The 17569-nt window shown below is 37.3% G+C and overlaps 1 protein-coding gene across 1 annotated transcript; it reads left to right on the top strand.

The window, feature by feature from the left end:
- Nucleotides 1-2061: 2061 nt before the first annotated feature.
- On the top strand, nucleotides 2062-4465 carry LOC133296412 (uncharacterized). The gene is made up of 3 exons (XM_061495385.1): nucleotides 2062-3154; nucleotides 3199-4016; nucleotides 4340-4465. Exons 1-3 carry the CDS (start codon nucleotides 2062-2064, stop codon nucleotides 4463-4465), a joined length of 2037 nt encoding a protein of 678 aa, XP_061351369.1.
- The last annotated feature ends 13104 nt before the right edge of the window (nucleotides 4466-17569 follow it).

Below are 17569 nucleotides of genomic sequence, written 5' to 3' on the forward strand. Positions count from 1 at the left end.
AATGTTAGTTAAAAACAAAAATGGCAATTAATAATTTATTACTACTCACTTAATTATACACAATCTTTTGTTAATTATAGCCGTTGGGATGGCAAATAAGGCTATTCGCCTAGTTTTGCTCCGACTTGCTTTCAACTGTCATAAAATGAACTAATTTGTCATGGCTTGTTTACGAAAGTGGGTTGAAGATCTTAACGCACCATGTTTTATAGAAGGTCAGCGGGTCAATCTGCCTATAATGCAAATAGAATTGAGTGAGAGTCCGAGTACTTAAAGTTTATAATAAAGGAAAAAATGTATATCATTTTAAAGGACACAAAATTATTTTATTTTAAGTGAGAAGAAGAGATAAATCATAAGAGAGAAAATGGATAGAAAATATTTTAAATGCATGGATCCCACCTTTTTAGAATAGTGAAAGAATATAAGATATATCATTTAAAATAGAGAAAAATATTTCTGCAGTTAATACAGATAAGTTATCTGCATTTATTTCCTAAACGATGTCGTTTGAGTATTGAAATCTTAAAAAATTATAAATATAAAGACTATTATAACCCTGAAATAAATTAAAATAACAAAAACACCATGATTTCCGTCCCAAAATAACGTTGTATTGGACTTACTGCAGATAACTTATCTGCAGTAACTGCAGAAAAAATGAACCCTTTAAAATAACATAATTTTTTCTTATAATAAAAGATAGATATTTTAGCTCAAACTATCTTTTAAGCTTAAGAAAAAATAAAAATCAACATGTCCCACCTCGTCCCACATTTAAGTTGGTCCGGTGGTGACGGAGACAAATTTAAACATATAAGATATAACCCAACCCATCAAACTAAGCATGTTAGGCGGGTTAATCTCAGGCTAGACCTATATTATGGATAAACTTTTGATTAATCATAATTTATATTTAAATAATGAGAAGTATTGAAAATTATTAAATATGTGATTTTGTTAAATTATGTGTTTCTTTTAGATGTTCTCGAAATAGTTCATTGGAGATGATTTATATGTACTATAGGTATATATATATTTTTTATATTTTTAACCAATTAAGGGAACAAGTTTATTCTCATTTGAAGCAATGATTATCTTTTAAAAATAGAAAAAATTCTGTATTTAACTAAAATTTCTATATTTGTTTCATAAACTACATGTGATGTTATATGATATTTTTCATTTACATGTGATGTTAAATTTTTCGTTTACATTAACTATAAGGCCAAAAATGCATTTTGCTTACAAAAATATTTACAATTTTTTAAAAATATCTGTTTCCATTTCTAAATTTTGTAATTAAATATTTAACATTTTTTAGAAACTTGACAGTAGCTAGGTTCTACTATTCTTTTCTTTGTGAAAAAATAGTAATATATCAATTATAATTATATATGCTGTTATATATATATATATATATATATATATATATATATATATATATATATATATATATATATATATATATATATATATATATATATATATATATATATATAAAGGCAATTGAGTAATCGACATATAACCAAAAACCAATGTTAGGTGTTTTCTCACTTACCAAAAGTGAGAAAAATGATGAATCAGACATTCAAGTGCATTTTATTATTCAATGTTTAACCAAATTGTTTTGGAGATGTGTATTAGGAGAGTATTTTTGGTACCACCGTTGCACTCAACACTCAGGTGTTACAGATACAACATTGGTTGGGCCAACTCATGATGCCATCAGCCTTGGAAGGCCCATTAGGAAGAAGGAAAGCCCAACTTGGATGAAAGATTACAATTGTAGCTGAGTAGTAGATGAAATAGTTAAACTCATTAGCTTGTGATTGTATTGTAGCACACATGGAGTAGTTATAGGATGACATGTGGCATTGGTTGTTAGTCGGTTAGGAGCATTCATGTAAAGCATTTGGGTACATATAGATACTGTTCTGTACATGCAAAGAACCATCTGAATAAAAACTTGAGTTACCTTTCTCTTAAAATCTCTCCTTCCTCTTCTTCTCTTATACAATTCATATCATCTGGTGCTTTCATCTGAACTTCGTTATCACCATGCGGATTCAGGAAGTTGCCGACGAACTTCGTACCGAGTTCCAGGAAGGAATTCAATCTGTTCGTTCTGATTTGACTCAGAAACTTGATCAATTGACGGAATCGGTGCTTAGCCTCGATGTCCGATTACGAGAATTCATGAATCGAAACCCATCCTCAACTCCAACCAGTTCCAAACTCCATAGCTCTGTATCTGACGCAAATGGTTCCCAATTTCGTGTACCAGAAACACCGGAACAAAGAATCTTGAAGTCGGTCAAGGTGGAGATTCCTCAATTCCATGGGTCTGACCCGAATAATTGGATTTTTAAAGCAGAAATGTTCTTCCAGATGCAGCAGGTTCCATTGCATATGAAGGTGCAGCTTGCTGGGTTGAAGATGGAGGGCCAAGCTTCCCCATGGTTTCAATGGATGTTTAATACGGGTTCGATTCACCAATGGGACGATTTCATTCGAGCGTTGCGTCAACGTTTTGGTGCTTCGACCTTTGTAGATCTCAAAGGTACTCGTTCCAAACTTTCCCAATCTGGTTCGTTAATGGAGTACATTAGGGATTTTGAAGCCCTGTTGAACCAAGTCCCTGGTTTCTCTGATGATGTTTTGATGAGTTTTTTCATCTCTGGCCTTCAACCGAACCTGAGGAGTGCGATTCAACTCCAATGGCCCACATCCTTACACCATGCCATGCAGCTTGCATATGCCATTGATACTCACCACGACCAATTGCGTTCTTCTCTGTCCTCTTACCCAAAGAAACTTGTCCTTACATCATCCACACCAACAACTATCCCTAAACCTAGTCCCAATCCTCCTTATACGCATACACCTAGTCCCAACATACCCAAACCTTTTACACCTCTTGCCTCAAATTTACCAATTAAAAAACTCTCTCCTGAAGAAATTGCAAGAAAAAGAGAACTTGGAATTTGCTATACTTGTGACGAAAAATGGACCTCAAAACATCGATGTAAGTCCAAAATGCTTTTGTTGATTGGTGAAATTGATGAAGACCAACAAGACACGGAAGAAGAAATTCTGTGGTCCCCTGAGTCTAAGGATGACAGTTTGGCAGCTACACTGCATTCCTTAGCAGGTTCTTCTGCATTCCTTAGCAGGTTCTTCTGCATTCCTTAGCAGGTTCTTTTAATCCTAGAGCCTTAATTTTTGAAACATGGCTCTGTGGACATAAGGAAAGTGTGCTAGTTGATTATGGAAGCTCACACAATTTTATAAATCGTGAGTTAGCTCATCAGCTGAATGTTCCTATGTTGCATTCGAAGGGAATGGAGGTCTTCATGGGAAATGGAGATTTTCTGTTCTGTGACAAAAAGTGCTGCAAGGTCACTTTACTTATCCAGAACCATTCATTTGTAGTTGATCTTTGGGTGCTGGAATTGCATGATTTGAGTATTATATTGGGCATGTCTTGGTTGGAAAGTTTAGGCCAAGTGACCCATGATTATGTTGAGCAATCCATGGAGTTTGTGAAGGATGGCCAGCGAATCAAATTGCAAGGTAATATGGACTCAGATGATTTTTCCCGTATCAAGAGGCATAAGTTGAGCTCCTGTTGTGTCCTTTCATCCTCGGGTTCTGATGTCAATGAGCAGTTGATTCTGCCTGAATTGGAGGCTCTCAAAGACACACTTTCTGCTGAATTATGGGAGGTACTGTACAAGTACATGGCTATTTTCCAGACTCCTCAGTCATTACCTCCTTTTAGAGGTATGGATCACTCATTTCACTTGATGGAGGGAGCAAGACCTGTGAATGTCAAGCCTTATCGTTTTCCTCATCATCAAAAATCAGAATTGGAGAAACAAGTGACTGATCTGTTATCTGCTGGTTTTATCCAACCCAGCAAGAGTGCTTTCTCCTCACCTGTACTATTAGTCAAGAAGTCAGATGGCTCATGGCGCATGTGCATAGATTACAGAGCCTTGAATGCAATAACTGTATAGATGAGTTGTTGGATGAACTACTTGGTGCTTCAGTCTTTAGCAAGTTGGATCTTAGAGCTGGATATCACCAGATCTGTATGCTTCCTCAAGACATACATAAGACTGCTTTTCGCACCCATGAGGGACATTATGAGTTCCTTGTCATGCCTTTTGGTTTGACAAATGCCCCGGCTACGTTTCAGGCAGCAATGAACCAGATTTTTCGCCCTTATTTGAGAAGATTTGTCATTGTTTTTTTTGATGACATTCTCATCTATAGCCCCTCTATGATTGATCATTTGTATCATTTAGAACTGACCTTCAATTGTTTATTGCAGCATAATTTTTTTGTTAAAATGAGCAAGTGTGCCTTTGGTGTTGCTGAAATTTCTTACTTAGGCCATATTGTGTGTGCTGAAGGTGTGAAGGCTGATCCACAAAAAGTGGCTGCCATGGTAGATTAGCCTCAACTAACCACAATCAAACAAATGCGTAGATTTTTGGGTCTCACAAGCTACTACAGAAAATTTGTAAAGCAATATGCTGACATTGCTTCACCTTTGACTGAAATGTTGAAAGCTGACAAACTGATTTGGACACCTGCAGCAGTTGATTCATTTGCCAAGTTAAAGATTGTTATGAGCTCAACACTAATCTTGGGGCTGCCAGATTTCTCTTCCCCATTTATTGTCGAAACTGATGCATCTATTGTGGGCATAGGGGCTGTTCTGATTCAACACTCCAAACCAATCTCTTTTTTTAGCAAAAAACTTGGGTTTCGTTTATCCAAAGCATCCACTTACGTTCGTGAATTGTATGCTATCACTGAGGCAGTGAAGAAATGGAGACACTATCTCCTTGGAGCCCATTTCATAGTAAGAACTGATCACCAAAGCATTCGGGAGTTATTGTCTCAGACCATACAGACTCCAGAGCAGCATAGGTATGTCCATAAGCTTTTGGGATATTCATTTACTATTGAATACAAACCTGGCTCCTCCAACATTGTTGCTGATGCACTTTCAAGACAATTTGAGTCTGCTGAGGCTGGTTTTTCTTTATCATTAATGTCTGAGCCACAGTTTGGCATTCTAGATCGAATTAAATCAGAAAATTTTTCTGATTCGGACCTACTTGCTATACACCAGAAATTATCTACTGGTGTTTTAGTTGACCCTTTATTTTTGGTTAAAGATGGTATCCTTTATCATCGAGGCAGATTTTATTTGGGATCCCAATCCAGTTTGAAAACAGAATTGATTGAGGAAGCTCATTCTACTCCTTTGGGTGGGCATGCTGGTTCTCTTCGCACCTTTCTGCGTCTCTCTGCTTCTTTTTATTGGCAACATATGAGAAGGGATGTAACTACTTTTGTCCAGCAATATGTAACTTGCCAACAAGTTAAAACTTCAACTTCAGCACCATTGGGTTTACTTCAGCCCTTGCCTATCCCTGAAGCCATTTTTGAGGATCTTACATTGGATTTCATTACAGGGCTGCCTGTATCCAATGGTCATTCTGCAATTTTGGTGGTGGTAGACCGATTGTCAAAGTATGCTCATTTTATTGGTTTGGTCCAACCATTTACAGCAGCAATAGTGGCTCGAATTTTTTGTGATCATATAGTAAAATTACATGGTTTTCCTCGGTCTTTGATTTCTGACAGAGACACAATTTTTTTAAGTAAGTTTTGGCAGAAATTGTTCTCTTTGAGTGGTACTAAACTCAAAACCAGTTCTAGTTATCACCCACAAACCGATGGGCAAACTGAGGTCACAAACCGTTACTTGGAGCAATATTTGAGGGCTTTTTGTGCTGAACAACAACATAAGTGGTATTCTTTCTTATGTTGGGCAGAGTTGCACTACAACTCGTCAGTTCATTCTTCCATTGGAATCTCCCCATTCCAAGCGGTTTATGGCAGGTTAGCACCTTCAATTCCTCATTACCCGAGGGGCTTAGTTACTATTGAAGCTTTAGATACACTTCTTTCCCAAAGAAATGATATCTTAGCTAGTCTCAAAGAACACTTACTGAGAGCCCAGAATAGAATGAAGAATCAAAGTGATAGGCACCGTCGAGATTTGGTTCTTGTTGAGGGTGATTTGGTTTTGGTTAAGTTACAACCTTATCGCCAACTTTCAGTGGTTCGAAGGTCACACCAAAAGCTTGCCAAGAGATACTATGGTCCTTTTACAGTCAAAAAGGTGATCAGTTCGGTTGCTTATCAGCTAGATCTTCCTGCCACATCCAAAATTCATCCCACCTTCCACATCTCCTGTTTGAAACCTTTTCGGCGTAACCCAGATGTTCCCTTCACTCCTCTGCCTGCTATGAGTGTGGATAATAGGCCAGTTCAAATGCCTCTTGCCATTATAGCTTCTCGTACACAATCGGTTTCTGGCACTCCCGCTACTGTTCAGTATTTGGTTCAATGGACAGAGACTGTTCCTGAAGATGCCACTTGGGAAACAGCTGCTGATTTGCGTTTGGCTTATCCAAGCATAGACCTTGAGGACAAGGTCTCTCAAGGGAAGGAGGTAGTTGTTACAGATACAACATTGGTTGGGCCAACTCATGATGCCATCAGCCTTGGAAGGCCCATTAGGAAGAAGAAAAGCCCAACTTGGATGAAAGATTACAATTGTAGCTGAGTAGTAGATGAAATAGTTAAACTCATTAGCTTGTGACTGTATTGTAGCACACATGGAGTAGTTATAGGATGACATGTGGCATTGGTTGTTAGTCGGTTAGGAGCATTCGTATAAAGCATTTGGGTACATATAGATACTGTTCTATACATGCAAAGAACCATCTGAATAAAAACTTGAGTTACCTTTCTCTTAAAATCTCTCCTTCCTCTTCTTTCTCTGATACAATTCGTATCATCAGGCAACGGTAATATACTAGATTTTTCCGTGTATTAAAGGGATGATGTGGTTTAGCTATCAACCAATAAATTCTAAATCCTAAAACTTCAAATACAGGGCACGTATTATTTTCTTCTTTTTAGATGAATTAATTTAAAGTTTGGGGCAAGTCTAAAATTAATGTTTTAAAACTCTTTCAAAAATTATATTGAAAAGGATTAATATACTTTCATTCCCGCTTGCTCAGCTCTCATATATCAACTAAGCTAGTATCATGCACATGTTATTTTCTTGTATTTATGTCTCGTCTTATTCATCTATTGATTTTTGTGTTAGAGTCGATACACCTGCACCACCATATCTCGTCTACCGAAACATGAAGAGAGTCCCCTTCACCAATTTTTGTTTTTTTATATTATTATCGATTATTTAATTAATTTTATTCAAGCCGAAATAAAATCACATGAGCTACCAAATTTTAATAAAATTGTATTTTTAGGAACTTTAACTCCAACCTCTAAACAATTGATCCACGGTTTCTTGAGCAATCTTAGCCAACGTTAAGAAGCAATATCTTCTTCGCCAAGCCAACATATTCTAATACAATTAAATAAAAACCTCTTGTTACTTATTGAATGGATTGTCAACTTGTCATTAGAGAAGAAATATTAGCTGTTCTTGACTATAATCATCAATTATTTAAAGTGATGCCACCTTCCCACCGCAAGACTTTTTTTTTTTTTTTGAAACGAAGAACGATATCCAATACTATTGTTCAGCATAACATTAAAATTCAAAGCTAAAAATACTTATATATTTTTCCAAGTTCACATGTATTTAGCTTCGATTTCCTTTTCATCGTTTATTATTTTTACGGACGAGTTTTATCTAATATCCGTGAGGGGAATAAGTAAATTTTACATGTTTAGACAATTGATAAGCTTCACATGATGCGAAAATTGAAATATTATTCATCAATTAAGGGTTTATCTTTTTAATGGATTGGAAGTTGGGGTATTCTAGTCTATAATGTGAAAGAAATATATTGTCATTTAGGTTGGTAGAAGCTCTTAGAGAATATAATATAAATCACTAAAAAGGCAATTATCCAATACCTTAAGATTTTGGGTTGAAATGGTTCTTTATATGATATCAGAGCGCTTAAGTAATCATGAGGTCACGAGTTCGATCCTCATCACCCCTCACTTTCAAGTGGAATTAAGAATAGCACAAGACAAACCAAAAAATAGGTTTGTGCAGCACAAGGCAGATCAATAATGGGCTTGTGTCATATCCACGCTTCAAGCTCAAAGGGCTCTTGCGTATAAATCATTAAAAAGGTCTTCACCCACCACTTTAGGCAAAAAAATTAAAATATTATACTTTTAATAATTAATTGTAGTCATTCACGCCCAAATTAGGCGTGACTATTCACGCCCAAATTAGGCGTGACTATTCACGCCCAAATTAGGCGTGACTATTCACGCCTAATTTAGGCGTGAATCATCTGGTGTTAACACGTGGCAAAAAAAAGTCAACTTATGAACTCTAAAATTTTGGAAAGCCATAACTTTTGACTCGGGTATCTGAACGAGGTAATTCTTTTTTTGAATCCACATAACTTTTCGAGATCTACGCAATGACATCTCATTTGATATATTTTATCTCTCACAAAAATAATTCAAATTTGCAATAATTGTATTATATAGTGTATTACCAAAAAAAATTTAAAAATTATTATTAATAAGAAAAACAAAATAAAGATTTAATTTGTGATTTAAACTCAAAAATCAATTTGAAAAATCTGTATTAATAAAGAAAATAATTAAATAAATATTCTAAACACTTGGTAGAATATTATATAAATTTGTATATATTTTATAAAAAATTGTATATATTTTAATAATTAAATAAATAACCTTGTACACTATTTTTTTCAAACACTTGGTAGAGGCAAAATGTAACGCCCGGCCACTTGCAAGAATCAATGACTGTCCCCACACACTAATACGAGACTTTTCAGTGTGCTTTGTCCTCACTCACACACTTCCCAGGAGGTCACCCATCCTAGAATTGCTCCAAGTCAAGCACGCTTAGCTGTGGAGTTCTTCCGATCCGAGCTACCGAAAAGTAGATGCATCTTGTTAGTATAGGTAGTACCAATTAATTCTTATAAGTCATTCCTAACTGTACTGTCCCATACCAGCACAGTCTCTGGAATTCCTCTCTTTCGGGTGTTGATTCGATTCATTCATGAACCCCCAAGCTGCAAGATTTGGCATGAGCCGCTCATTGTCCGTGCCCTTTCGCACTGGCGATCACTCCCTGCCTTTGCCAGCTCTTGGGATGTTACATGCCCACCAGCTTCCGCCTGGTTCGTCCTCGAACCACACCGTACTGGAAGATAGGCCCTGCTCTGATACCACTTGTAAGGCCCGGCAACTTGCAAGGATCAACGACTGTCCCCACACACTGACACGAGACTTTTCAGCGTGCTTTGTCCTCACTCGCACACTTCCCGGGAAAACTTCTCAGCAGGTCACCCATCCCATAATTGCTCCAAGTCAAGCACGCTTAACTGTGGAGTTCTTCCGATCCGGGCTACCGAAAAGTAGATGCATCTTGTTAGTATAGGTAGTATCAATTAATTCTTATAAGCCATTCCTAACTGTACCGTCCCATACCAGCAGAGTCTCTGGAATCCCTCTCTTTCGGGTGTTGATTCGATTCATTCATGAACCCCCAAGCTGCAAGATTTGGCATGAGCCGCTCATTGTCTGTGCCCTTTCGCACCGGTGATCACTCCCTGCCCTTGCCAGCTCTTGGCATGTTACACAAAAAAAATTAAAATATAGCTTTTTAATAAATAATTACGAATAAGTTGCTGTTTTGAACCTAATTACGAATATATTGCACTCATTCATGCCCAATAATGGTACTATAACATTAAATTCAAAATTCAAATAACCTCCAATAAGTTGATTGAATTTTGTATTTAATAGGAGTTCATTGTGCTTTGTATTTAATAGGAGCTGATTGCGTTGTAATTTTATGAGTTGGTTACAGATTGTCGCCAATTCAAATAAATTTGCTGGTGGTTATTTGAATTTTGAATTTAATGTTAAAGGAGGTGATTGTGTTTTGTTTTTAATAGGAGCTGATTGCGTTTTGTATTTAATAGGAAATTTGGTGTCATCTTATTTATACATGAGTTAATCCACTTTAGTGCTATCTTTATAGTATCATTTTTGTAAATTTGAATTGTGTTTGTGAGAGATAAAATATATCAAATGAGATGTCATTGCGTAGATCTCGAAAAGTTATGTGGAATCAAAAAAAGAATTACCTCATTCGGATACCCGAGTCAAAAGTTATGGCCTTATACAGTTTTACGGTTAAACTATTAATTTTTTGTGGCACGTGTCAACACCAGATGAGTCACGCCTATTTTAGGCGTGAATGCCTTGGGAGTCACGCCTAATTTGGACGTGAATGACTGCAATAAATTCGAAAATAGTTTCCAAACTGCTACCAATTCGTAATTAATTATTAAAAGTGTAATATTTTAATTTTTTTCCCACCACTTTAAGATTTTGGTTGAGATTTTGAGTTGAGATCATTGTTTATATAAAAACAAAGTGGGCAACTCTCTTTCTTTTTCTTCTTAACTTTGTTCCAAATTGCAATAGGTAGAGTCCATTAGGTAGTTGACTCTATTAAATCGATGCTACGTTATCATCGAGGTGGGGCTATTGTTGGCCATGATTGGTCCAGCGAGGTGGTTTGGAATGCTCTTATGAGTCCAAATTGCAATGTGGGTGTTCAATAAGGCCCCTAAATGAGGGAATAGATATCATCAAGAATTTTAGGAGTTGTGATGTCAAACTCGCATAAGTTTTATTTTTCATTTATTGTATCAATCTATTAGGGATTAGCCTCGTTTCGAGAAGTTGAAATTTATGGAATTATCGGGGAGTCGATTCAACTCAAAAAGATAATTAGAATAAGTATAAAAAAAAATTAGAGACAATTAGGGATGTAAATGGGTTAGGCCGGCCTATAGGGGTCTACGACCTAGACTATATTATGTCAGATTTTATCTATTATAAATATTAAATAGAACAAATCTAGGCTTTTAAAAGAATATATTTAGAAAACATGTCATAGACTTTTTTATACATGTCAAACCTATAAGCTTACAGGCCGGTCTATATTATATTATTTATTTTAAGTAAAATAAATAAAATTACTATTTTAATAATTTTAAATAATAAAATAATATTATTCTAATTATTCTTTTAATTGTTAAATGTTTAATAGGCTTAAACAGGCTAATAGGCTTAGGCCAATACTTTTTTTTTTTTTTTATATATGTCAGACCAGACTTGTAATTTGGGGTCTACATAAGCTAACAGGCCAAGACAGACCCAATATTTTTTACACAAACTTGACCTATTTAAATCAAAGTCTAACCTAGTCTAATCTATTTATAACCCTAGGGACAATGACCAAATTAAGGCTGATCACTGAATCCGAATTAATTACAATAAGTCAACAAAACTAAAAAGGAAATAATTAAGCAAACATAGAGTAAATGGGCTCACAATAAGGGTGTGCATGACAATTTTTCAGGAATCAATTCTTTTTTAATTTTTGTTCACATGAACACAAATGAATAGGAAACTTATTTGGTAAAATCAGTTTATTTTTTTGTTCCTGGGATGAACCAGTTTAATTTTTGTGCTAGGGACATAAAAAAGAATCAAAAAATTTCTGCTTTTTTGTTCCCAGGCACAAAATGAGAAACACTTATCTCTCTCAATCACTCTCTGCCTCTACCATCATCACCACCACCACCATCATCCCGAACACGACGGTCGCCATCATCGTCGTTGCCGCCATCATACCACTAGTGTCGTCGTCACCACCATTATGTCATCGCCACCATTACCACCACCTCCACCCATCACTACCACCATGTCACCGTCACCACCACCGTCACCACTATTACTGTCACCGTCATCACCACCACTACCGCCATCAACCACCACCACCATCATCGCAACCACTGCCGTCACCGGCACCATCGCCATCACACGCCACTGCCACCACCCTCATCGCCATCACTACCACCACCACTATCATTGCCGCAGCCACTATCGTCACCATCACCGTCGTCATCGTCGCCGCCACCAACCACCATCATCACATCCATTATCGTCACTACCACCACCATCGCCACCACCGCCACCGCTGCAGCCACTGCCACCACCACCATGATGCCTTCACAACCACCACCACTATGCCACTACCATTGTTGCCGCCACCAACCACCATACCCACCACCATCGCCACCACCGCCACCGCTGCAGCCACTGCCACCACCACCATGATGCCTTCACAACCACCACCACTATGCCACTACCATTGTTGCCGCCACCAACCACCATACCCACCACCATTGTCGCAGCCATTGTTGTCACCTCCACCACCACCATCCCCACCACTACCACCTCCGCCACCATTACCACTGCCATCGTTGCAGTCACTGCCGTCACTACCACCACCACTATCTTCACCACGTCACTACCACCACCACTACCGTACCGTCGCCGCCACCACAACCACAACCACACCATATGGAAAGAAAAGTGATGATTCAGAATTATTTTATATTTAATAGGAATTATTTTTTATTATATTATTTGTTGTGTTATCAAACACAATTCTCATTTTCAGTATAATAGCCCAACTTAAATAATTAGTAAATCAAGTGTAATTAATTAATTAAGCATGTTTTACTGAGAGAAATTAAGTATAATGCTTAATTAAATGAATCTGAGTCACTTTGGAGTTAAAAAGTGTACTCAGTGAAAATTAAGGGGCATAGATGGGTGTAGGCAAAAGTACCCAAAATATAAAAATAAAAATAGTAATATTCCTAGAATAATATTCCAGACTTTTGGGTAAAGTTTGGTAATTATTGGAGTTGAATAGATAGACGAACCAATACCCGCTTAAAGCCACTTAACCTATGTTAAGTGACTAAAAGCCAAAAGAGCCCCAAACCCCCCCCATTTTCCCCGTCGAGCCAGCTTCAGAGAAGAGAAAGAAAGGAAGAAGAAGGAGAGGGGGGAAAGGGAGGAAGAGAGAGAGGAAGAGCAATCCTCCACCGATTGGAGTGATTCAAAAGCCTAAACCACTCTAAATCTTCCCCTCTTTCATAATCCAAGCTTAGTTCTTAGTGGGGAGCTTTGTGGAGAGAGATTTCGGCTCTCAAAAATTCGACCATTTGAGAGATTTTGGGGTTTTGGGAAGTTCTACCTCCATGGGAGCTTGAGGAACGCTCCTTCCTTGGTTGTGTGACCATTGGTGGTAAGATTCTAACCCTTGAACCCCATGATTCCTTGAAATTTGCATGAGTTAGGGTTTATGAATAGTGAATTGGGGTTTTTGATGAAATGTTGTTAAAATTAGCTATGTTCTAGGAAGAATGGAGCTTAGAGCATGTTATGGAAAATGCTAAGAATGTCATTTAATCGGTGAAAATGAGCTTAGATAGCTAAATGATTATATTTGGAAAATGGCAAAAATATGACACTTAGATATTGGATTTCTTGCATTGTTGATAAATGGTATGGCTTGGTTGATTGATGATTGTGTCCTAATGATGTCTAGGATTGAGACATTTGGACCGACCGTGAGTGATCAACCGCTTGAGCAAGCTATGGAGCTTGAGTAGCTCATTGGAATTGGTAAGCTCATACTTGGGTTGTGTTTTGAATTGAGTAGTTGATGGTTGATGGTGAAATACTCTTGGATGCAATGTGTTGATTGCATTACTCCATGTGTAGGTGTTGGTTTTGGAGTAGAGTATTGTTGACATTGGGGGTGAACTAAGGTTGAACGGAAGCTTGAGGTAAGCCTTCAGACCTTGAGTGTAATTCCCTTGACTGTTCTACCAAGCCCTGAAAAGGTAGAGGTTATGATTGTGTATATAAATGCAATAAAATAGTGTAATGCTTTGTTATACTTATGTGTATGCATTTGGTGTGGCATAGGATGGTGTTTCCCTATGTTGGTATGTTGCATGACGATGCGTAAATCATACTTGGTAGTTAGCTGGCCAGTAGGACTATTTGCATCTGAGTTTCCTTAGGACAGCTTGAGAGCTCGAGAGATTTCTCCTGGAGATGTATTGCACTTTGCATAGATATGTATTGACTGCATTATTATTGTTATTGCTATTACACTGATATGGAACTGTGGGGTGGAGAGATGCTCCAAGGACCCCTGGTTTACTGGATATATTCGTATATCTCACCCCGTGTTGTGGGGACCCCCTTTCAGGTAAGGATGCTGCAGGAGCCTCTGGTGGCAAGTGGCCATATCTGGATTAGCATATGCATGAAATGTGGCATTTCTTTTGAGATTATACATGTTGTTTTGTAGCTCACATGTATAGAATTGTAATTAATAGGCAATGCTAGATTTATGATTTGTATATTGGAATGGACTTAGCCTATGCTCATGCCTTTGGTCATCTCTTTTGTTGATGGGAGCCAAGGGAATGGTCATAGTGTTTTGTAAGCTAAGTTCCATGATTCGTAATGAATATGTACTGTAAATGATGCCTACATGGAATTCAATATATGCATGCTTGTTATGTATTGAGTTATTGAATTGGTTGGGCTGAGAATCAATTAGGTACCTTTTGTTTAAATTGGGAAACGTTGAGAAAACAAAGGTTATGCTGCCCAAATTCTAGCTAAGTCTCATGAGGAGAGGTTGGATGAGTGCTAGGATTTAGTTTTTGAGGTATGAACCATTGGGGTTTGGAGGGGGGATGCATCTTCCCCTAGAATTGGACTTGAAAAATGTGGGAATTGGAATTCCCTGGCAGCGCGCTTAAGCGCCCAGGAGCGCGCTCAAGCGCCCTGCTGCCCCTGTGAGTGCCAATGCATTCGGCCTCCTCGCGCTGGAGCGCCCAAAGTGGGGGCTTAAGCGCCCAGGATTGCGCGCTGGAGCGCCCTGGCTTGCGCTTAAGCGCCCTTCGCTGCAGAAAGATGGAATGCTTACTATCCCCTCGAGTTTTAGCGCCCAGGGTTGCGCGCTTGAGCGCGCTGGTCCGCGCTTGAGCGCCCTTAGCCACTGAAGGAGGAGATGCTTCTGTCTCTGCGCGCTAAAACGTCCCAATGGGAGCTTAAGCGCCCAGGATAGCGCGCTTGAGCACCCTGATGCGCGCTTAAGCGCCCATTTACACTGAAATACCTGATGCTTCCTGCCTCTGTGCGCTTAAGCGCCCAGATGGAGGCTGTAGCGCCCGATAACGCGCGCTTGAGCGCCCGGTAGCGCGCTGAAGCGCGCGGGGCCTGTGACCAACACTCTCTTGTGTTGCTTCAAATTGTCATAACTTGGGCTACAGTGCTCCGATTTGAGCGCGGTTTGAAGCCACGCGTAGCTAATGAAGAGATCTACAATATAGTAGAAGTTGTGAAATAAATAGGAAGTAAATTAATGGTTTAAAAATGGAATAAGAACATGATGTTAAGCTTAATTTATCTGATTCCGCAAGGTAATATGGTTATGATCACGGAATTGGGTATTATAAGTTCGGTATGTTTTAAAATGAAAAATTTATCCGGATTTTAATTGAACCCATGTGATTGTAACTGCGCTTAATATCATAATGCGATGTTAACAAACCAGTTCTAGAACGGGGTGTTACATTCAGAATAAAAATAGAACATGTTATCAATTTTTTTTTTCCAAAGCACAGAAATATAAAAGAATTGTTTCTTTTCAGAAACAGTGCTATGAAATAGAATGGTTGTCATGCACAAACTGGCTATGATTAAAAATCTAATCCAAAATCAATTCTTGATTAATTCTAAAAAATCGGACGATTTGATACAATTTGTCAAGCCAGCAATTCGTTCATATACATGAATAGATGCGATTCCATATGACTTGAGACTTGGGATGGAGGTTTTGATATCAATTAATATGAATTTTGAGAGAATCACACCCTAAAAGTTTGCTCATGAGATAGAAGAGTTTAAAGTCGATATAAATCCTACATTAGTCAATCATATAACCAATGTGAAACTCAAATCTTATACCTTATAATTAGATCGTAACACCATATCACCAATATGGTTCAACAATTCATTTATTTTTTTCATCAATTCTCGCAAAAGAAATTAAAAAGGCAAATAATTTTTTGTTGTTAAAGCAAAAGAAATGATGTTGAATGTACCTATTTGATTATTTCACCATTCGTCTGAAATCGGGGTTCGCACACTCACTCACTCTATGCATCCTATTCGCTATAATATTGCTCTGTTTTCATTCTTGTGAAAAGGAGGCCTATGCATTCATTTTATGAATCAATCTTGACTTATGACTTATAGTTTTATTTTCTTAGACTTACGTTACGTCTAAGTTAATTTGTCGATTTCCTATTTAAAATTATTACACTGTGCATTATATACCATTTATATGATATATTTCAAGCTATTTTTTAGTATGTCTTTAAATCTTAGTATTGAATTGTGATTCTATCTATACCCTTAAAATTAGTAAAGAAGGATATCGTAATTAAAATATTAGTGAAGAAACATGTTTAATTTGAAGAAAAAAATGTTAGGGAAGAAACATTTTTGAGTTGAAAAACTATTTATTTCCCAAACCAAACAAATTGGCTTAAATCGTAGGAGAATATTATTTTCATGTTATATAAGAAAAAAATTATCTTATGCACTCAAAAATTATAGAAGAGAAAAAAAATAGAGTGGGTTTCACCTTTAATTTGTGAGTGGATCAGATAATTTTTCCCTCATGTAACGTTAATATTCCCTTAATTCTTAAAAGCCATTGAAATGTTAAATTTCAAGTTTGAGGGCCAAAAAAAATATTCCTTTATAATATTGACTTGGAAAAGGAAAAGAAGGTGGAAACTTCTATTTGTAGGTGGGGTTGATGGGTATTGGGTAGCCTTAGTTTGATATTTGATATGTATGCTTCTTTAATACGTACCAAGTTATCATGAACATGCCATGTAAGGACGCACACATGATTCTCCGGAACCTGAAGTTTGTTAGAAAATAAAACAAGTCCTGATCTGTCTCCTTTCCCTGAAGCCTCTGATTTGTTGCCACTCCCAAATTCCCATCACATTTTGCTTGTCAATTGTATTTCCACTTTTTTTTTCCAATGCTATTTTCTCAAAGCTTCAAGCTTTCACCTTCAATGCTTGCCAAATTCCAATTTTCATTAATACCCTTTTGAAAATTTCCAATTTTTCTAGCTCTTTGGTATGCTATTTCAATTATTCACAGCCCCATTTATGATTTCTTTGATTTGGCACCTATTTGGTTTGTCTCATAGCAGAAGTTACCATTGGCTCCTTCTTGAATGCCCAAAATTAAGAGGAGAAAGATTTATTATGATATGTAAGATTTATTTTCAAAAAAGTGTTTCTTTTCAAACCTTATATGCTATGCCAATGCCATTACAATCTCTTAGGCATCGTTTATGTTTATTCATTTTGTTTTTGTGAATGCTATGTGCAAGATGATCAGATTTAATATGTGCAATGGCTTGTATCATCATGCAGAGAAGCAACTTACATATATGGATGGTCATAGATTGTAGAACCGTTTCATCATTTTGGGTTTCAGATATTGGAAGCTAGAG

This window comes from Gastrolobium bilobum, unplaced genomic scaffold (genome assembly GCF_033153095.1).
Source record: "Gastrolobium bilobum isolate Gb01-03AN ecotype WA unplaced genomic scaffold, APGP_CSIRO_Gbil_v1 utg10593, whole genome shotgun sequence".
NCBI classification, from domain to species: domain Eukaryota; kingdom Viridiplantae; phylum Streptophyta; class Magnoliopsida; order Fabales; family Fabaceae; genus Gastrolobium; species Gastrolobium bilobum.